The sequence below is a fragment of the Diospyros lotus genome, chromosome 14, assembly GCF_014633365.1.
Source record: "Diospyros lotus cultivar Yz01 chromosome 14, ASM1463336v1, whole genome shotgun sequence".
Lineage (NCBI taxonomy): Eukaryota > Viridiplantae > Streptophyta > Magnoliopsida > Ericales > Ebenaceae > Diospyros > Diospyros lotus.
The window spans coordinates 28,185,772-28,208,710 of record NC_068351.1 but is presented as its reverse complement, the minus strand read 5'-3'; the positions used below and the strand labels follow the sequence as shown (position 1 = coordinate 28,208,710).

Below are 22,939 nucleotides of genomic sequence, written 5' to 3'. Positions count from 1 at the left end.
TATTATATTTTTTAATTATTTATTTAAATATTATTAATTTCTTTTGGTTATTTTTTCATTTTTTAAATTCTTAATTGAGTTTTCGTTAACATTGATATTTTTGGAATAATTATATGTATAAGTAAGAAAAAATTTCAAAGAATTACTTAATTTTACTAAATATATATTTATATAATTTTATATAAGAAATTTATGAAAAATCAATTAAAAATTCCCTCGCAGGAGCATAACTACTTAGGGTGCATTTGATAGAGTTAGAAAATGAGGGTAAAATTCCAATTTCATGAAATTCCAATTCTCACCCCAATCCCTAAGAATTTCAATTCATTGATTTCAAGAAAAATATTTACTTTTTAAATTAAAATAAAATTTGAATTTCATGAAATTGAAAAGTTGTTTGATAGAATTTTTTAAAATTTAGATGAAAAATAAATTTTACCCTCATTTTTCATGCCTGTCATATGCACTCTTAATGTTGTAGTGATCGTAATCTTGATTTCTAAATTATAAGCTTAAGATTATTATTATTATTATTGAAATAAATATGAAGTTTTGGGAATTAATAGTTAATTAATGCAAGTAGACGTATCTACATATATAATCAATTAACGAAGTACGATTTCCTTCCCGGTGACAAGCGATCGATGTGCGGCGTAGGTAGCACTGTTTTGTTCCACGTCTCAGCCTCTCTCTCTCACTCTCCTCTCTCTCCCCCCCAATTGGACGCGTAATCGAAACCCTAAATTCCGCGCTCTCAGATTCATTTGGTTCCACGTTTCCGACTCCAGATTTCTGGCCTCGCACTATTTGTGTTTTGGTGTTTTAAGCACCACGTGTTTCGATTCAGATTTTGGTTCCTTTCTCGGCGTCACGGTTCTAATCCTTTTCCTCGAATAGGAAGTGCAGCCAGTCGCAGTAAGTACCGAATATATGTAAATCTATGTTTTGTGTCTCATCGTGGGAGGATAATTTTATTGCTACAGTGATTGGGCGAGAGGTTTGGTGGGATTCTATGTCTAGTATTGAACTTAGGTTTGTCGTGCAACTCATCTTGGTTTCTAGGCGTTCAGAACTTTTTATTGTTGCTTCGCCCCACCTCCCCCTTATTGTTAATTTTGACGATTTTGTGTCTGTCGGATCTGTTTTGGTGGACTTGATTTTCTCATCGTGGTTGATGATTCACTTCCCCAATTTTGGGTTGTTTCTGTGTTATGCGGATCACATTTCCCTGTAATCCGTGATTTCCTGCAAAGACTTATGCTTGGTTGAACCTTCTTGTGATGAACTTGCATTTCATTTGAAAATTGTAAGAATACTAAAAGTAAATCCTTGAGAATGCCAATCTAAAATGATATTTTTAATATTGTTGCATCCAGAAAATCCATAGGCAGAGATACTTTGCCCCCCATTACCAGTTCCTATAAAATTATGTAAAAAAAAAAACAACTATAAAACCTATGTATGCAATGCCACGCATTTTGTATGGCTCTACGGTTCCATGTATGTGTGGTATGGGTGCTTGATGAGAGCTGGTTCTGTGAAACATCTTTTCATCTTGTGCTTCTTTTCGTGCAGCACCTTTAGTTCTTCAATGGAGGACGTCAAAGAGCGGTTGCTCCCACCAAAACCTGCATCAGCTATGAACCTTAGGGATTCATCTCATCGACCATCTGCCTCGGGGCGTCCACCTTTCCTAGGTGTTGATGTTCTAGGACTGAAAAAGCGTGGCCAAGGCCTTCGATCATGGATTCGTGTGGACACAAGTGGGAACTCCCAAATCATAGAGGTTGACAAGTTCACTATGATGCGTCGGTGTGATCTTCCTGCTCGTGACCTACGTTTGCTTGACCCTTTATTTGTCTACCCCTCAACAATCCTTGGCAGAGAAAAAGCAATTGTTGTAAACTTGGAGCAGATTCGATGTATTATCACAGCTGATGAGGTGTTTCTTTTGAATTCTCTCGACAGCTATGTATTGCAGTATGTGGTGGAGCTACAAAGGCGATTGACAACTGCAGGGGCTGGTGAGGTTTGGCAATCTGAAGGTACTGACTCGAGCAGAAGGAGAGGAAGTAGGAACTTTGATAATATGTTTGCGAATGCTTCGCCTGATTACTTGCCCTTTGAGTTTAGGTGTCTCGAAGTTGCTCTTGAAGCTGCTTGTACGTTTCTTGATTCTCAGGTACATACCAGAAGAGACCCGCTAGAATTCTGGATTTGTCAATTAAGATATTCATGACAATCATGTTTGAATTGTTGGAAGCTGTGACATGACTGAATTACTGAGACACATTAAAGCTTGCCATATGTGTTTCATGACTGTAGCCTTCCTCAAAATTGTTTTCCCGATTACTTGTCCTGACAAATATTCTAATATTGAGTTGGACTAATTTCATATGAAAAAGGAAAACTTGACATTGTATGTGTGGGTGTTACTTTTTTGGGGGTTCAGGGGCAGGGGAGGCGTGTCAGATTCTAGGTTGAAGTGGACCTTTCTCTGATGACAAATATTGGTGAAGATGCAAAACCTGTATGATGGATGATTACCAAAACTAAGTTCTAATGAAATTACCAAAAAATTAGTGTGTTTCTAGAAAATACCCCATATCATGCATGGGCCTTTAAGATATGTCATAATTAGAATCACATCTTAGTAACCTATTCTAAATTTCAAAAGTTTATATGAATTTGAACAATCACTTGTGTGTTTGCTTGTGTTTCTTCTTTCCTTTCCCCCCTTTCTCCTATGTGTGATTATGAGGGAGAGCCTTAGTAGTTAGAAATAACAGTAAGATTGTTCCTTTGTAATTGGAAGGTCACAGGTTTCACTTGCAAAAATAGCCTCTTTGTGGGAAAACAAGAGTAAGGCTACATACAAAAACAACCTTCCCTCGACTCATTCAGATAGCCTGCTAAAGGGATCATATTAAAAAACATGGACTATTACTTGAATGGGAAGATATTATCTAATTAAATAGTTGATCCATTACATATTATGCTCATAAATTTAACAAAGAAGATAATTGGTAGATGACTTTTTGTATCATATATGTTTAGTCCTTATAGTTTGTTTTCCTGATTTATGTATAACATAGATGACAATAAAGCCATAGAAATGTTTTAACTTTTTGGACAACTTGAGTTTTATGAAATTTCTGTCAAACCATATGCTATTTGTAATGACAAAAATTATAATTGAAAACAATACATTGGATTTGAACATGAGGATTGTGGTTTCACTTATTCATTTTTAAACTTGAAATCTTAATATTTTTTCAATAAGCATACTGTCACGGTATAAACCATAAGCTGGGGAATAAGTCATGCAAGTGGTGAGTTGTCACATGCACGCGGGTAGGCAGTTGAGTAGCTAATTCTAGAAGGGGCTCTAATGTAAATGAAACTTCCTTTGGCAGGAATAGAAATGCGGGATCCTCTCTATATAAAGGACCACTCAAACTGTATTGAGGCATGTTGAATTTTGAATCAAATTCATTCTGAATTCTTTCTCAATTCTCTCTCTCTCTCTCTCTCACCCCCGATCTCTCTTCTCTCTCTTTCTTGTGATTCTATCTCCCTAACTCTAGAGAATTCTCGGAACTCTTTGGAATTCATTGTCAGATTCTCTAAGATTTGACAAATTTGGTATCAGAGCTCGTTCTGGGCCGAATAAATAGATGGTGGAGGGAACTCGAATGAAGAATTTCGAGTCACAAGTGCAGCAATTTCATGTGACGGTGACCGATCTGCAAGCCCAGGTGGAACTATTGGAAATCATATCCAATCGCAACCATGAAGTGATCACGACGATGGACAGAAAGGTGGATGCGTCTCTCGGCAATTTGGAGAGGAGGTTAGATGGGATTAGAGATGAAGCAGGAAACCAAATCCGCAAGTAGATGCAGAGCTTCATGGTAATATTTACGTGCCAGAATCAGGTAAGTTTATCACCTGATTTTCCACCAAGGGAAAGGATGGAATCGGTCCTAACTGGTGTTAGAGGGCGAAATGGAAATGCTGGGGCCTCTGAGGTCGAGGTAGCATCGAGAGTCAAAGAGTATGTAGAAGTAGAATTCAGGCGGGAGGGACTAGTTATTCAAAATTAACTGGGGTTCCCTATGCCTAAGATGGAGATTCCCATATTTGATGGGAGTAACCCACGGTGGTGGGTGAGAAGATGTGAAAGGATGTTTGAGTGGTGCAATATACCAACGGAATGTAGGGTATGTAGTATCCCAAAAATTTGGAGACAAGTAAAAATAATTAATTTGGGTGTTTGAGGATATTTTAGAATATTTGGAGATTTTTGAGAAAATATTTATTTATGATATTTTGAAGAAATAGGAAATTAAGGTGATTAATTAAATTAATTGAAAGTATTTATGAAAATAATAAAATAATAATAATAATAATAATAATAATAATAATAATAAAAGAGTTAATCAAATCAAATTAAATTAAATCAAATTAATTAATTAACATATATATATATATATATATATTTGTATGTGAATATGCGTGGCCTTGTCTTGGCCACTACCTTTCTGTGGCCTAAAAGCCACTTGAGTTTGGTATATATATAATGCAATCTTGGGTTGGAAGCCTAATGGCTTCAATTGAAGCAACCGAAATAGGGAAGAGAAGAGGGAGCTCGAGCAGCGCGAGGAAATGGAGGATAAAGGGAAAATTGGGGAAGAAATTCATGAATCTTGAGATTATTTCGTGATTAAATTAGTCAGGTAAGTGGGTAAAGTTATCAGAAGTATTATATGTTTAAATCACGGATTTTATACGGTTAGATTTGATTAATATACGCTGTAAATTTATTATTTTATGTTAAATATTTTACTTCGCAGCAAGAGTACGAGAGAAACTAGGATCAACTATCTACAGGCAAGCTTCTAACCCTCTCCTTGCATTAATTATTTCCCGTGGAAGTCTTCGAGATTTCTTGTATTGTAAACTCTCCCTCACTGTGACTCGGTTCCACGCATTAATAATAATACTCCGCGTGGCAACCACCCTATGATTTATATTTTATTAATGAGGTTATTGTTGATGGAATAAGTTAAGCAAAGATATCTTGGTCTCTTTCTTTTCGACCGTCACGGAGCTTCGTGCCACTTCACTTCCCTTGGGAATGATGCCGAACCTGTTGGGGCTAGGTTCTTAGAAAATGAATGTGGTCAAGATCATGGGATTATGTTAATAGTTTGTTATGAATGTGAAAATGGTTTCCTATGTTGAGAGGAGAAGAGAATGTGAATGACATAATGATGTCTATGTTGTTATGGATAAAGTGAGAGAAATGTTGAGCTTAAGAGACTAAGTTTAATGTTGTCTATGTGTGTCTTAAGGGTATGGTGTACAAAGCCATTGACTGTCAATCGTTGGTCGTGGCAGTGGATGGCTGGATGTATGGGCGCCAGTCATCGACTATTACGATAAGCGCTAGATGGGCCAAAAGAGCTGGTACTACCAGATTTTCGCCTTGACTTGTGCATGTCATGATGTGTGTGCTGCATAGGGATTGGGTTGCATTCACTTGGAGACATGCTTTGTGTGTGATGGGATGTGTGAGCATCTGCATGACTCGATTGGTCTAAGAGTTAACTTGGGTTCTTTAGGTGAGCCGGTGCATTTAGAAGCATATCGCATGTGTGAATTCTTATGTGTGGGCGTAGCATGGCCTGATGCTTGGTTTATGGGGGCTTTGTCATCACGTTTATGCTACAAAAGCCGTTGCATTTCTTATTTGTTGCACTGCATGGTGAGAATGTGCAGTTTTAAATGTTGAGTATGGGTGGTGGATGTGGCCACGGTAAGACCGGGGGTTAGAGTCTCATTGCGGCATGGTCCACAGCAAGATCGGGGGTTAGAGTCCCACGGCAACAAGAAGACTGGGGGTTAGAGTCCCACGGCAACGGCAGGATAAGACGAAAATGACAGGGAAATGGACGAGTAAGGGAAATGGAATGGTAGCCTATAGAAGGCTGCCAACAGATATGTATGTGGGACTTGGGTGCCAGTGTGTGTTTTATGTGGGCCCCAATGACCGTTTATGTGAAATTTATTATATGTTTATGCATTTAAAAGTAAGGCAGGTATTGGGCATGGCATGACATGACATTGCATTGGCATGAATTGCATGGGGTGTCATGGGGAGAGTCCTATCCTAAACCTATAGCTTTTCTTTCATGAACTTGCTGAGTCTCGCGACTCACGTTTGCTTTCCATTATTCCAGGTAAGAGAAACGCTTGTGATAGCAGGTACGTTCAGCGAGGTTTGGGTCCAGGCCGTCGTGTCATGGTAGCAAGTGCAAAGCTCTCCCGAAACTAGATCTTGGGTGTCATTGTGCCTTTGTTACATTTTTGAGATTGACATATGTTATGTATGCCCAGGTGGGCCCAAGTGATGAATGGTTTTTGTAAAGATGATTATGAGATGTTATAATTAAAAAGATTATGATTTAAATAAGGATTGTGTTATTGTTCGGTATCATTTTAGTAATGACCCTCTCATAGATCCTCTTTGTGCATGAGGAGGCTCCGGGAGACAAGCCGTTACGGGGTAGCCTTGGCAACCACATACCTCAATGATGCAGGGGGTGCCTGGTACCAAGGTTGGTCATAGAGTGGGGGAGAGTGTGCTTGGCGGGAATTTGTGGACAAATTATGCGAAAGGTTTGGAGACAGAAATAGGAAGGATGTAGTAGAAGAATTTAATAAATTACGACAAGAAGGGAGTGTGTAGGCTTATCAAGCACGATTCGAAGAGCTACAATCGATTATGGTAAACCTAAACCCCCATCTATCCGAAGCATATTTTGTCTCGAGTTTCTTGAGTGGATTAAACGAAGAGCTTCAACCTATAGTCAAGATGTTAAGGCCGGAGACCGTGGAGGAGGCAACAGAGAATGCAAGGTTACAAGAGATCATGGTAGAAGCGATCATGAAGAAATAGAGGTAGCAGAACAAGGGAAATAATTAGGGGACCCATAATGCCAATGATGAGAGGATATGGAAGGGAGTTGGTCAGGGTAAACCCTGGGGCAAGAGTGACTACACCTGGCAGCTAATCGGTAGGCCAAAGTGGCAATGTCGTAGATCAAAGGAGACAGGCAGGGCTATGTTTCAAATGTGGTGACCGATATCATTCGGGACACCAATGCAAGAGGCAACTACTCTTGTTAGAAGATGAAGAAGAAGCTGTGGAAAACGAAGAAGAGATAATGGAAGAAGAGGAGTTAGAAGAGGAAGATAATGGAGAAATTTCGTTGCATGCACTCAAGGGGTTAACCAACAACAAGATTATCAAGGTGGAAGGTAGGGTACCAGACGACAGTCTAATGATTTTAATCGATAGTGGCTCTACCCATAGTTTTTTGGATGAGAGCACTACCAAGAAGCTCCACTACAGGATGACAGGAACCCAACCCTTGTCGGTGACTGTTGGCAATGGTCATAAGGTGCTAAGCAAATCAGCTTGGACCAGGTTTTGTTGGGAAATGCAGGGTGAGTTGTTTGAGGTGGATTTGAGACTACTCAAGCTAGGGGGCTGCGATGTAGTGTTGGGAGTAGACTGGATGAAACAAGTGAGCCCTATTAGCTTCGATTTTAATCAAATGGAAGTGACTTTCGAGAAAGGGGGCAAGAAGATGACTCTCGCGAGCAACAAAGAAATCGGGGCTTGTAAGATGATCACGGGAAGGAAGCTGCAGAAGCTGCTCAAAAGTAAGTGGGCTCAGGTGACCCAATTGTTCTTGATCCAAGCTATTGAGGAGGCTGAGGAAGAAAGTGAGTTGCAAGGGGAATCTTACTTAACAACGCTCATCTGAGACCAAAATCAAATAAAGGTATATCAACTAGGTGTTATGAAGAAGGGCACACTACGGCCCTCATGATGGCGACCCCGGATTGGTACAAAGAAGTGGAGGAAAGTTATGGAGGAGATCAAAAGATGCAAGAGCTTAAGGAATAGTTAATCCTAAGCCCCAATAGCAAGTCGAGATATACACTGAGTCCAGGGATAATGAGACATAAAAGGAGATTAATGATCGCGGAAAATGAGATCTTCAAGAAGATATTGAGTTCCCTACATGAGTCACCCTGTGGGGGTCCACTCAGGTATCCAGAACACCTACCACAAGGTGAAGCAAATCTTTTATTGGCCCTAGCTAAAAAGGTATGTGACTGAATTCGTGATGGCTTGTGATACTTGCAGTCATTGTAAACATGAAACAATAGCCCCTCCAGGTTTCTTACAGCCCCTATCTATCCCTACTCAATTATGGGAGAGCATCAATGTGGACTTTATAGAGGGTTTGCCTAAATCAGAAGGAAAAGATTGTATTATGGTCATAGTGGATAGGTTCACCAAGTTTGCACACTTTATTGGGTTGACTCATCCATATTCTGCTCGAGAAGTGGCCAGGACTTTCCTAAACCAAGTCATGAAGCTGCCTGGAGTTCCCCACTCCATAATTTCCGATCGAGACAAGATTTTCACTAGCCTGTTCTGGCAGGAGCTAATGAAGGCATTAAGAGTGAAATTGAAGATGTCTACAGCCTACCATCCTTAGACGGATGGCCAGATTGAGAGGGTGAATCAATGTGTGGAAGGGTATCTAAGGTGCCTATGTTTCCTTCACCCAAAGGGATGGCATAGATGGATTTCTCTTGCCCAATGGTGGTACAACTCTAACCACCATGTCTCGATCAAGAGGTCACCCATTGAAGCGCTATTTGGCTATCAACCCCTACTCCTTCCAGCTGTGGGGGAGGGCACTACGATGGCCATGGTGGAGGCTTATTTGGAAAAGAGGCATAATGTATTACAACAGCTCAAGGAGGAATTGGTCGTGGCCTAAAATCGCATGAAGCAATACGCGGATAGAAGGAGAAACGAGAGGGAATTCGTTGTAGGGGAAAAGGTCTATCTGAAACTTTGGCCAGCACACCTCAAGAAGATTGCCCAAGAACAGATAACCAAGTTAAGTCCCAAGTACTATGGGCCCTACCCCATTGAAGCTAGGGTGGGAAATGTGGCATATAGGCTGAAATTGCCAGAGAAGACCAAGATCCACCCGGTTTTTCACGTATCATTACTTAAGAAGTCAGTGGGAGATCAACAGGTGGCTTCTAATTTACCGCAACTGTCAAGGGAAGTGGACGTGACGATACAACCTAGCTCAATCCTAGACAGGAGGGTCCTATACAAGCACGGGGCTCCAATCATTCAAGTGCTGGTTAAATGGTCCAATCTTTCCCATGATAGCAGCACCTGGTAATACCTACCTAACTTGCTAAGACAATTCCCACCCAACCTACTCACTATTTCTTAAGGACAAGAAATGTCTTAAGCCTGGGGGAATTTGTCATGGTATAAACCATAAGCAAGGGAATAAGTCATGCAAGTGGTGAGTTGTCACATGCACGTGGGTAGGCAATTGAGTAGCTAATTCTAGAAGGGGCTCTAATGTAAATAAAACTTCCTTTGGCAAGAATAGAAATGTGGGATCCTCTCTATATAAAGGACCGCTCAAACTGTATAGAGGCATGTTGAATTTTGAATCAAACTCATTCTGAATTCTTTCTCAATTCTCTCTCTCTCTCCTGATCTCTCTTCCCTCTCTTTCTCGTGATTCTATCTCCCTAACTCTAGAGTGGAACTCTCTGGAATTCGTTGTCAGATTCTCTAAGGTCTAACAAATACCTCATCATAATTTATTATTTAAGGTTGACAATAAAAGTGACTTCAAAGCATGGGATTGATAGAATTAAAATGTAAAGATATATATATATATATATTCAGCTTCTAGGTTTATGGAAATTTAAATTTGAAGGTAAAATTTATTAGAAGTTTAAAATTGGAAATCACTCTTCATGGAGTATAATGACCATTTAGTAATAGTTCAAATATTTTTTCGGCTTCTGGTTTTACGGCAGTTTAAATTTTAAAATTTGAAGATAAATTTATTAGAATTTTAAAATTGGGAATCCCTTTTCATGGAGTATAATGACCATTTAGTAATAAATCAAATTTCTCGTCCATCCTTCTTATCAAAGTCAAAATGTCATTATTTTTTAACATTGTGTTATAGGCACTTTGGTCTTGTAGATGCACTTATTTAGGAATCTATTTAATGCATCATGTGTACATAAGATTACTCCATTCAAATGGAAAGTTATAAGAAATTTGAGGACAAACCTCTCACGGTCCTAATATGTAGAAGTAGGAGATATCGTGTAAAAGGGGGGCCTAGCATACGTGCACGGTAGTTAAGGGAGGCAGTTAGCTAACTCTAGAAAAGGGTAACTATGTAAATAAGCTAGTTGGCGGGAATGTAATTCAGGGATCCTATATAAAGGACCCGAGCACATGTAAGGAGGCATCGAGATATTTAATTGAATCATTTTCTTATTTCTCTCTCATTTCTCTCTCTCGAATTCTCTCTATTCTTCTCCTATTTTCTTCTCCATTCTCTCTCTTTCTATCATTCTCTAGAATTCTTCAGAGAATTCTACAGAATTCTCATCAAATCTCTTAAGATCTGACAATTCGGTATCAGAGCAAATCAGGGCCAAGGGAAGTCGATAAACAGTATTGGCAGAGAGAACTCGAATGAAGAACTTGGAGTCGCAGGTGCACCAATTTCATTCGACGGTGACCGATTTGCAAGCTCGAGTAGGGTCGCTAGAAATTGGATCCAACTGCAATCACGAAGCGATCGTGATGGATCGAAAGATGGACGTATCGTTAGGGGGTTTGGAGAGAAGATTGGATGGAATCAGGGACGAAGTTGGAGCTCAGATTAGGGACCAATTGCAGAATTTTATGGTGATGTTTACATGCCAAAATCAGGTAAGTTTATCACCTGATTTTCCCCCTAGAGAAAGAACCGAACCGGTTCTAATCGGTCAAGGAGTGAGGAATGGGAATACCGGGCTCTCTAAAATTGAGGTTGTTTTGAGAGAAGAAAGGGATGCTGGGATAGATCTAAGGTGAGAAGGACCGGTTATAGTTAATCAACCAGGGTTTCCTATGCCCAAATTAGATATTCCCCTATTTAAAGGAAGTAATCCCAAGTGGGGGTAAGAAGATGTGAGCAGATGTTTGGATGGCACAATGTTCCGGAGGAGGATCGAGTAGCATTGGCAGTTGCCTACCTTAATGATGCAGGGGACGCTTGGTACCAAGGGTGGTCACAGGCTAGAGGAGAATGTCCATGGGAGGAGTTTGCTAAGAAATTGTGTGAGAGGTTTGGAGATAGAAATAGAATGAATATGGTGGAGGAATTCAATAAACTCAGACAAGGAGGAGTGCAATCTTATCGAGCTCGATTCAAGGAGTTAAGATCAATAATGGTCACCCTAAACCCCCACCTCTCTGAAGCTTACTTTGTCTCCAGCTTCATGAGTGGGTTAAGTGAGGAGCTCAGGCCTATGGTCAAGATGTTACAATCGGAGAGTCGGGGATGGTGGGACAAGTTGCTGAGGATGCTAGGCTACAGGAGGTTTTGATAGAGGCCATCATGAAAAAGCAGAGACAGCAGAGTAGGGGAGTTGGTATAGGACCAACAGGACCGGTGGTGAAGGGGGTACAGTAAGGAGATGGTAAGGGTGAATTCGAGACAGAGGAATATGACAGTTACTGCACCTATTTCTTCCTCAGCAGGACAAAATGGGAGGTTAATAGATCAAAGAAGGCAAGTAGGACTCTTTCAGTTGTGGTGACCGATATTTTCCAGGACACCAATGCAAGAGGCAGCTGCTCTTTTCAAATATGCATCTGATTTTGGAAAATATTGGTGTCCTGGGAAGAAGAAGAAGACGGAAAATCAGATGGATATTTTTCTTCTTTTTTCAAATATGCATCTGATTTTGTTCAGATCTTTTTTAAGATCTAATGACAGCTGCTCCTATGTAAGGATTCAGTACATGTAGCCACACCATAACACAAACTTCAACAAATCTAGCAGTCCATATTAGAAGTGCGCTTTATAGTGCTTCACAGCTCAGATAAAAGCACAACTTAAGCGTGCTTTGGCTGCACTCAACTAAAGTCTTTAAGCTTCATCAACAAAAGCTCTAAAGGAGTTGTACTTAAGGTGCACTTTTTAAAACACTGCTAGGTCCTGAAGTGTATTCAAGACTAGCCATTTAATATTCTAGAATGATCCCGTAAGTCAACAAAAATTGGAAGTGTTTAATTGGGTGAATTATTGGTATGGGGTTCTATTCTCCCATGTTCGGGTCTGTAATCCTCCAAGCCATGTGTTGCCATCACCTCCAACCATCCAACTTTATCCAATAATGGCATCATTTGATTCTAGGCTGGTGTTATCTTGTGTGGGGCCTTAGCATTGAACCATGGGTAATGAGGCAATCTCCAAGAGCTTCCTACTTACCCTTGGCCTTGATTATTGAATCTCCAAGCCCCAACACTAGGTTCTTCACTAAGTGGCTAGTCTTCTCTTCCACCTTCATTAGCATTGACTAATCCTATCTCGTCTAAGCAACTTTTCCTACATGAACTTTTGAAGATACATCCAATTCTTTATGCTGGAGTCTCCAGCAATTGTGACTTTCCTCCCTTCAGGTCATGTATATGGTCATGGGGGTGCAAGTGACGCCATTAGAGCTTCGCTTGAATGATGGAGTCTTGTGGCTTGGTCCATAAAATTATAGAATTCATCAATATGATGCATTCCATCCTTCCATAAGGGACGTGAGCCTAAACTAGTAAGATTGAGGTCTTCATTAGAAGAGAATTGCTAGGAGGCAGGGCCACAGCTTCGCGAGGGTGGACAATTGCCCCCCCCCCCCCCCCCCCCCCTTCAACTTCTAAAACTGTCCATCACATTGTTATTAAAGGTGTACCTAGGCACACGCCTTGATACCAGGCGCAAGCTTGGCGCCTAGAAACAAACCAGGCGGGCAAGATCTGCCCAAGCACGCCTGGGCGCGCCCAAGCCCTCAGGCGTAGCCTTGGGCTTAGGCGTGCCAAGGCTGCGCCTGGTTTGTTTTAGTTTAATTTTAGTAATACTTTGCAGATTTTATTATTTTAAGAAAATACTAGATTGGAATTGATTTTTTGCTATATTTTAATCAAATCTAATCCTAATTTAAATTATACCTAAATAAAAGAAATCAAGATATTCTGAAAAAATGAAACAAAGAGACTTAAGATACAAGAAATCTCCAAAAGTCAATTTTGCAGAGTTGTCACGTCCAACGGCTCTCATTTCCCTTGGCTATTCTCGGCTATCCTCTCCCTCGAACGATAGTCACGACACAACTCCAAGATGATCAGGACTCCTCTCCCTTCTTGGCTCTCCTCTCCCTCTTCAAACGGACGGTTGCAACGGCACAACCCTCCCTTCTTGCTCGGCTCTCATCTCCCTATTCAAACAGATAGCACAACCACCCTTCTCGGCTCTCCTCTCCCTCTTCAAACGGATAGCTGCGACAACACAGCCTTTCGCCCTTCCCTTCTCGGCTCTCCTCTCCCTCTTCAAACGAACAACACCCTTCTCAGCTCTTCTCGCCCTCTTCAAACGGACAGCACAGCTCCACAACTTGTCTCCCTTCTCGACCCTCTCTCTTCTTCAAACGGACTGCACAGCTACTGCATTATCTACCTTCTCGACTCTCCTCTCCCTTCTTTAAACGGACGACCCGGCTTTAGGTAGCAACAGGAAACAACAAACAGCAAACAAAGGAAACAACAAACGGTTTCCAAGTATGTTTGTTCATTGTTGTCTCCTCTCTTTATTTATTCTCTAGTTTCGAGTTACAAGTTTCAACACAAAGGGCAACAAGCCAGCAACAGTTGATTTCTTATTGTTGTTGGATATTTGTTTGTTCTTGGAGGAGTTATTTTATTACTCCTAACAATTCATTATTGTTCTATAAATAGAATAGTGGTCAGTAGCATGAGTTGCATGGCTGCAATGACCCTTAGGCCTTAGCAGTTCAATACTGTTCATAAATAGAACAGTGGTCATCATTCAGTAGCATGAGCTGCATAGTTGCAATGATTTTTTCTTAAGATGGTCTTTAGAGTGGTATTGTTGTTTACATGTTGTGAATATTGCAGGAATCAAAAATTTAAAATGTCATCCAACACTATTGATCATAATCTTGATAGTAGCTCTGCTGGTAGAAGAAAAGATTCAGCATGGAAATATCATAGTTAGCATATGTTGAATTTTTTATTTTTTTTATAACATGCCTGTTAAAATATTATTAGAAGTTAGGACCTATTTTATACCTTTTTCTTCAACTAGGACATATTTTTATTTTATTTTATTTTTATTATCTTGCACCTAGTTCCACCAAGCTCGCGCCTCGCCTTGCGCCTCAAGCTCCAAGACCCTTGTACGCCTTAGTGCGCCTCGGGCCTTTAATAACACTGGTCCATCATTGCCTTTCATTTTGTGCATAAATTATTTTATTGTCTAACATTTGCCCCCCTTGAAATAAAAAAAGATGGGGCTCAATTAAGTAATGCCAATTAAGATGGGAGAAAGAACCAAAACAAAATAAAAGAAAAAAAAATTAGTATGTTATAAACAAAATTTAGTATACAGATTTAGACTTCTGCCCCCCAACCCAAGGTCCTGACTCCACTACTGCTAGGAGGACATGCAAGCTGCTTTGTGCATCATTTACTGCATACCATGTTTCCATGCTCTTTGCACATGCGACAGATTTAGAAGGTTTCAGCACTGCTATCTTCCAGTACTTAAAAGGGTGCCAGCCATCCAATTCGCCTTTGGCTAGTCACATGTACAAACAGAATAAATGAACCAATGGTGTAAATGATTGTCACTTTGCCTCATTTGAGTGCATTTGGTTGTTGTTGTAGATAGGCTGACTCTTATTTAATTATGTAGACAGCATGCGTATTGTTTATCTTGTATGCTTTTTATATCATATTGATCAATTAGTGTTCTTGTGCTTTCTTTCTTTGTGGCCATATGCAAAATTGATGTAATGATACCTGGATCATGTGATGTCTTTGCTACTTAAATTTCAGCCTTTTTTTTTCACTTTTTTTATACTTGTGAATGAAATTTCAATAAAAAATCTGTTTACAGTATGCAAATATTTTATGTGTAATATCCATTTTTATTTATCGAGATGCATTAATATCCATTGTGGAAAGAGGAAACAAACAGTAATGTGTTAAAGAATGAATAAACTCCTACCCTATGCATTGGAATTTAATTTAAAGTAAATTTGTATCTTTTGGAAAAAAAAAAAATGTTTTCCTATGCGTGGAGATTATGAACAGTCCATCAAAATGAAATTAAGTGATAAAGCATTAGGAGGATATATTCAGGATGGAAGAGGTAGAAGATTTTTTTTTCGTGGTTGATGATTCATGATTGTATATACAGCTACTAGGAAACTTAGTTTTGGCATGTACAGAATGTCATCAATTCAAAATAGTGCATTGGCTTGATCTTTATGGTCCTTATAAGATTGGCAAGTAACTTTTGAGCTCTCATGTTCTTGGGAAATGGTTTTGTAGTTTTTTCTTTATATGTCCATTTTTTTTGGTTTGGTCTTGATGTGAGGGCAAAATTGACCTGTAGAAATATTATCCTTGAGGCCTTTGGCGCTCAGGCATACATGCAAAGATGTGTCAGTTGGTGTTCTGTAAAATCTTCAGTTATTACTAGTGATGCTGAGAAGGTTTCTTATAACGTGTGACTCGTTGTTCTTACATGTTTCGGGTTTCAAAGTGGTGCAGCCTTAAACTTTCTCTTAGTCTCATGGAAAGAATTGGGTAAGTTGCCCCATCAGATGCAATATTTCGTGTTCTTGCCAATCCCTCTCTTTTTATGCCCCTAGATTCTGATGTCAAAATTTACTTATTGCCTGTTGCTTGCACTTTCATTTCAGTTATTGTTTTAAAAAAATTGAAATAAAAAACTAGAAATGGCATTTTGCCTGTTTTATTTAAAAAATAAATAAGAAATCTTTAAAACTTATTAAGAGAATGGAAATATCAAAATGATGCATCCATTTTCCCCATCCCATTCCATTTCATTGTTCTTAAACGCTTTCTTCCATTTTTTTTTTCTTTGTGCTTTATTTCTTTAGACTGCTTCTTCATTCTCAATCCCCAACTTCCCCTCCGCTGGCTCTTGGTAGACTCTCCTCTTCCTCTCTCTGTTTTTCTCATCTCTTCTACTTTCTTTTCTTTGTTTTTATTACGTCATCCAAATTTTTTGGCAGCCTTTGGAAGTCGCTGGGTCTCCAAAAAACTTGAACATAAAAAAATTAAAACCCAAAATGGAAAAAGGAAAACTGAAAGAAAATGACCCCATAAATATTGGACTACATGAAAGTGTCACTACAATTTATACATGTTGAGATGACATTTTCGCTTAATTTAGTGGCAAGTGTTAGCATTTTTTATTCCATTTATGTTTTCTTAACTTCGTAACTCTATATAATTTGGCAATACTGGGTAATTTTAGGCTTAGGCCCAGTATGGGGAGGCATCAGTTGTATTTTTACAGCTTACTTATAATGTGACCTTGGGACATTAAAATTTGTTACAATGCTGGGCAACTCTGTGTGACATTCTGTGTGTGTGTGTGTGTGCATGAACCTGTGTGTGTTGTCAACATAAGTTAGGTCTTTTGTGCGTGATATATGCCTTTGTCCTTTTGATGGTTCCTTACCAAGCTCCAAAGTTCCTTTCCAAAGAAACTGAAACATAACTTCTTTTTCTGCGTGAAACTGGTTTGCCATAGGAGATTCAATCACTCAGTTCTTCGATTTCTTGGAGACAAGTCTTCAGATAAGAAAACGTTGTCTGCATTGAATTGCTAAACTTTGCAATTGACTTTATTAGTTAAACTATAACCAGACATCCTTTTTGACTCATTTTCTTGTTCTCTTCCTTTATTCCTAATGAAGCTTCAAACAAGAAAAGAAAAAAAAGAAAAATATGTAGGCAGAGCTCCAAATTCTCATGTTGCAAGATGTTCTCCATTTTCTTGTTAATTTTGTAAAATAGTTAGTGAAAAGGGTATGTGCTATGCTGTATAAATCATCACCAATTACAGATTCTCTTCTCTTTGCTATATTTCCAACATTATCTTCACGTTTGTTAGGAAGGGGTTCCTGAGTTCTGTATTTATTTTCTCTATGACTAGATGACTCAAAGTTGTTTAATCAACAGTTTTTGACGTTTCCAAAATGAACAGGCAGCAGAATTGGAAATTGAAGCATATCCACTGCTGGATGAACTTACGTCAAAAATCAGTACCTTAAACTTGGAGCGTGTGCGTCGTTTGAAAAGTAGACTTGTTGCGTTAACTCGACGAGTTCAGAAGGTTTTCTAGTTTATCTGATTGGATTTTTACCATGTTTTGCGCACAAATTTTTGCTGATCTCTGATATTATCCCTCAATTTTTCCCTGTCCCACCACCCCTGCTATTTTTTACTCTTCATATAGGTTAGAGATGAGATAGAACAGCTTATGGATGATGATGGAGATATGGCCGAAATGTATCTCACTGAAAAGAAAATGCGCATGGAGTCATCAGTCTATGGTGATCAATCTGTAATGGGTTACAGATCAACTGATGGTGTGCAATCTGTTTCTGCCCCTGTTTCTCCTGCTACTTCGCCCCCTGAGGGTAGTAGGAAGCTTGAGAAAAGCTTGAGCATTGCCAGGAGCCGACATGAGAGCATGAGAAGCACAGAAAGTGGTACAGACAGTATTGAAGAACTTGAAATGTTGTTGGAGGCTTACTTTGTTGTCATTGACAGCACACTCAACAAATTGACTTCGGTATGTATGGTTAAACTCAACTTCTTATATTCCTTTAATTTGTAGGTGACTTTTTATTAAATTTGTTTGTTTCCTTCATTTCAGCTGAAGGAGTACATTGATGACACGGAAGACTTTATTAACATTCAGCTGGTACGAGTCCTTAGCTCAGCTTAAACATGAGTGCATGACGTGTAGACTTGTAACCTTGTTCCTGCCAATGCCATGCTGGAGTAGTCTCGACTAAAGACAACTCTGCATGATATGGCAGCTTTGCTGGGTGCCATATGATTCCAGAATCCGAATGACATCTTAAACTTAGATATCGTAGCAGTTAATAAGCCTTTTGAGTTTTCAGTCATAGGACCTTTAGCCATAAACAATGGAACCCCGGCACCATATCTTCCTCCTTAATAATGTCCTTGCATGTTCTCAAAAATCTAGAACAACATGTCCGAAATTTGAATGAGTGTTTGGTAATTATTATTATTATTTTTTTTGTGTGGTTTTCAGGATAATGTCCGAAACCAGCTGATCCAATTCGAGCTGCTGCTTACAACCGCAACATTTGTGGTGGCCATATTTGGGGTGGTGGCAGGAGTATTTGGAATGAATTTTGGGATATCATTGTTCGATGACCCGGGTGCCTTCAAGTGGGTTCTTATAATCACAGGAATAAGCGGGGCCATCATATTTTTTTCATTTTTGCTATTTTTCAAGTATAAAAGACTGATGCCGCTGTAGATGGATGGTGAAGGGAAGATGGGCTGAAATGTGTGGGGTCGATTAATCATTCTATTATATAACCCACCCCCCTCCAGGCTCTATTCATCACAAGGAATTTGAAATTTTCTCTTTCCTCTGAGAGAAGGAACATATGGACGATGCATCTGTCCGAGAGGCTGTCGGGAAAAGGAAAATGATAGGGGGAATTGGAAAGGATGGTTGATTGGCGTTAAGAGCGCAATTATTAATCTATCTATCTATCTATCTATCAAAAGTCCGTTGTCTCCTCCGCTTGCTGCTTCGCTGTATGTAAAATTTCTTCTCCTTTTGGGTGCTCTGCTCTCTACTAGCTGAGCTTAGCTTTTAGCTTAGGCGGGCCTTTGAGTCAATCAATATCTATTATTATTACATTCTTCTCTATCTCAATTTGCTTGTTTATTCTCTCATTTATTTATAAAAGAAGAAAATTCAAGGTGGTGACCGGTTATTTATATTTTTCATTTTTTTGGTGTGACTTCGTACCAAGTAAAATTATTATATTCTGTCATTAGGATGATTGATCTTGAATTGTCTCTGCTATTCGTGTCTTCAATTACGATAAGAGGTAAATTGTAGGTTGGGCCTTTAATCCTTACGTAAGGCTAAGATTAAATTCGTAACTTATTAAATTGACATTAACATATTGTTCATTCAATTGCTCGACTTATGTCGTGAGAGTTAAAATTTATGTCATTGTATATTATGAACATGTTAGATGTTAATATTTCATATGTTCCACTAATATTGGGGTATTATAATAGAAATATATATATATATAAGTTATATGTTTTTTGTACACAGTTTATATAATTTCAATATTTGTTAGGATTTGTTAAATTACAATTAAAAATATTCACATATTCAGATCTCTGAATAAAATATAATTTATTTTATATGCTGGCTTTATCAAAGCTTCCAAATAGTAAAAGACGCGCATAATATATATATATATGGGCATATAACACATTGAAAGTAGGGAGGGAAGTCAGAAGTGAAGTGAGGGAACTTTAATTCAAACTCCATGGCAGCTTTTGGCTTTAAAAAAGTTATTTTATATACAGATGATGCATTACATTACTGATTTTTGAATAATAATAAATTACAGAGAGAGAGAGAGAGAGAATGAGAAGAGTGTTATAGGGATGGTAGGGAAGTCATAATTAATAATCATAGTATTAAATTAAATTAAATTAATTAGCATTTAGCTCTGATTTGGTTTAGTATTTTATATATAATAATAATGATCATAATAATAGCGGCAGCTTCAGCTTTGTCTTCCCCTAAAAAAGCCGCAATCCATGCCCTAATTACTACAATCATATAATAATATCTTTGTAGAATTTTTGCAATATTTTTATACTCTTTTTTTTTTTTTATAAATATTTTACTTATTAAATGGATTACAGCTTCTCCTACTATACACATACATACATACATACATACATACCCAATGGATAAATTACGCTATTCATTCTTAAACTTTACATTTCAAAACAAATTAGTACATAATGGATGATCGAAAAATGTTATTTATACATAATGGATGATCAAAAAATGTCAAAATGATAAAAATATCATCACCTGCAATTGTTTTACGCTCCCTTCCCATGGTCAACTCTCTCTCTCCTCTCTTTTCCCTTCCCATCTCAAGCAACAGTCGACAGCTGTCGATCATGTCGACTACCGTTGCCCCTTACACCACTGACAATCGCTGCAAGAAAATAATTAATGATTAAAGCATTTTCTACCCCTTATTATTAAATTATAATTTCAATGTTCTATCGTTCATGTTTCAAAAAAACATAAAATATAATTTGTCCACCACTATTTTGTCTATGAACCATTAAATTCTTTGTTTTCTCATCAAGTTTAACTAAACATCATCGTACATTTCTAGGTCTTCTCTGTATATCCAGATATAATTTTTTTTTTTATTTTGAATTTTGTTGCTTGATATGGGCAGATGCCATCTAACGATCTAAGTCACAACGAGTTTGATTTTGAGTTTTTGGGTAACACCGTCAGTGAAAATAGAGAATAGAGATGATCATCAATAACGTCAAAAATAGAGAATAGAGATTATCGGATGAAGTCCAATGAAGACTTACTCCCATGAAGTCCGATTGAACTTCATCTATGAATGAAGTCTCCGATCGGATTTCATGCCCATGAAGACTTACTCCCCCAATGAAGTTTGATCGGACTTTTTTCATGGATAAAGCCTATCAGGCTTGACCAAGTAAAGTCTGATCTTGGACTTCACCCATGGATGAAGTATGATTAGACTTCATCCATGATTGTGATGAAGTTTTATGATCTGTAGTCGAGAAGTGTCTAAAAACGTCAATGATAATAGTGGATAGAGACGAAGATAGATGCGACCCACAACTGTGGTCGGTAATGTGAGCTAAGGTGCGAGTAGGGGCAAGGGCCGTGTGAGCGGGGATGGTGATGGGGGCAATGACAATGGTATAGGGACAATGACGGCGGTGGATTTCTCAAGAGTGAAGGTGCTGTAGAAGTGGTGAAAGTAATTTGAGAAAGAGATATTTTATTATTTTATTATATATGTGTAAATTTTTTTGTACACATAGCATTGCCCTCGTAGATAAGGCCAATACGATTTTGGGGACCCAAAGCTTTCTTCCATCCGTTAATATAACGGGCAGGTCGGCGATACCATCACTCCAAAAGCGAGTGACGCCCCCCACCAACCAGCCATGTCCACCTCAGCAGCTCGCCGACTCCACCTTGCCCTCTGCCTCCTCATCCTCTTCTTCGCCGCCGTCGACGCCACCGACCACATCGTCGGCGCCAACCGCGGCTGGAATCCCGGCATGAACTACACCCTCTGGGCCAACAACCACACCTTCTACGTCGGCGACCTCATCTGTAAGTATCCGTCGCTCCAAAAATTGTTTGTTAACCTAATAACAAAATCACGCTCCAATAACATTTCCCCGTAAACCTCCAAGTCCCACTTCTCGGAATCAATTTTACGGTTCGTGGATTTGGATCTCTGAGAAGCCGCTGTTCTTGTGATGCAGCGTTTAGGTACCAGAAGATGCAGTACAACGTGTACGAAGTGAACCAGACCGGGTACGACAACTGCACAACCGACGGAGCAGTGGGGAACTGGAGCAGCGGCAAGGACTTCATTCCGCTGGACAAGGCCAAGAGGTACTACTTCATTTGCCCGGCCGGCTGCTACAATGGAATGAAGGTTTCCGTGCTGGTTCACCAGCTTCATACTCCGCCGCAGTCCGCCGCAGAGCACTCATCGGAGCATTCCGCCGCTGGGCCGGGGGGACATCCGGCGGTTCTGGAGGTGGTTGTGGCCGTGTTCTCGTCAATCTGGTTCGGATCTGGGTGGATGTAGCCGGGGGGGGGGGGGGGGGGGGAGGGAAAGTGGTTGCTTCTTCAGCCCTGTAGACACAGCCCTCAATCATTGAGATGCATTAATTATTATCTGAGAAAAGAAAAGAAAAGAAAAGAAAAAAAACAAGCAAATTTTCTTTTACCTTTTTAGCCTTAATTCCACCTTTGCTTGGCTTTGTTTTGTTTTGTTTTGTTTGTGGGTTGTGGCAATGTCTGTCCTTGGAGAGCTTGATTTATTGATTGACGAAGGATTATTAATTAAATTGGTTTCCTTTTATAAATGTGTTATTTATTTTTATATAATACCATAATAATAATTTACTTTTTTGAGTAAGTTTTCCGAAATTAATTTATAATTAAGTGCTATTTTTTTATAAATGGTGTATGGCATCAAGTGTCTTCACTTCTTCACCCACCAAATCAACCATTCCGTACTTCTTAAATTTTAAAATTCATCAAATTAATCTTTTAAGTTCACTTAAATTAGTAGTGATACTTTTAGAATTAACTACGGTATTTGTGATATTCTCTTCATATTTTAGTTTTTAATTTTAAAATTTAAATTTATTTTTAATTTTATATTTTAAGTATCTATTTTAAAATTATTGAAAATGCAATTTTTTTTATCTATAACATTTTTTACATTTTAAAAATTTTGAACATATTTGTAATAAAAATAGTCAAAACAATTTTGTTGATAAACTTGTCAACCAATCACACAGTCAAATAGCCAAAACCAAAAGAAGTATCAAGATTTACAAGTCAAAATAGAAAATAAAAAACATCCAACATCATTACACGCACGCACACACAGAGTACATTGCGTATACATTTTCGGATTCGAAAGAATCCTAGTCATGGCAACGGCTCCGCCTCTAGTCAATCCACTATAGATTTTGGTGATTACAATAGCAAGATTATAACCGAACCCACAAGAATTGAACACTTATAGTACTGTAAACAAAAGCAAAAACACAATAGTACAAGATTGTTCC

At 38.8% G+C, this 22,939-nt stretch overlaps 2 protein-coding genes across 2 annotated transcripts; both read left to right on the top strand.

The window, feature by feature from the left end:
* Window positions 1-625: 625 nt before the first annotated feature.
* On the top strand, window positions 626-19,018 carry LOC127790138 (magnesium transporter MRS2-1-like). Its single transcript, XM_052319430.1, has 6 exons — window positions 626-915; window positions 1,576-2,182; window positions 17,232-17,360; window positions 17,484-17,822; window positions 17,907-17,954; window positions 18,315-19,018. The coding sequence occupies exons 2-6, from the start codon at window positions 1,592-1,594 to the stop codon at window positions 18,543-18,545; spliced, it is 1,338 nt and encodes a 445-aa protein (XP_052175390.1). The 5' UTR covers window positions 626-915; window positions 1,576-1,591; the 3' UTR covers window positions 18,546-19,018.
* A 2,148-nt stretch (window positions 19,019-21,166) lies between these two features.
* Window positions 21,167-22,265, top strand: LOC127790422 (lamin-like protein). Its single transcript, XM_052319940.1, has 2 exons — window positions 21,167-21,458; window positions 21,614-22,265. Exons 1-2 carry the CDS (start codon window positions 21,287-21,289, stop codon window positions 21,943-21,945), a joined length of 504 nt encoding a protein of 167 aa, XP_052175900.1. The 5' UTR covers window positions 21,167-21,286; the 3' UTR covers window positions 21,946-22,265.
* Window positions 22,266-22,939: the final 674 nt, after the last annotated feature.

Coding starts and splice junctions, on each gene's coding strand:
- LOC127790138 (XM_052319430.1), top strand. CDS start 1,592: ATGGAGGACGTCAAAGAGCGGTTGCTCCCACCAAAACCTGCATCAGCT. Junction 17,361..17,483: donor TAACTCGACGAGTTCAGAAG/GTTTTCTAGTTT, acceptor CTCTTCATATAG/GTTAGAGATGAGATAGAACA. Junction 17,823..17,906: donor CACTCAACAAATTGACTTCG/GTATGTATGGTT, acceptor CCTTCATTTCAG/CTGAAGGAGTACATTGATGA.
- LOC127790422 (XM_052319940.1), top strand. CDS start 21,287: ATGTCCACCTCAGCAGCTCGCCGACTCCACCTTGCCCTCTGCCTCCTC. Junction 21,459..21,613: donor CTACGTCGGCGACCTCATCT/GTAAGTATCCGT, acceptor CTTGTGATGCAG/CGTTTAGGTACCAGAAGATG.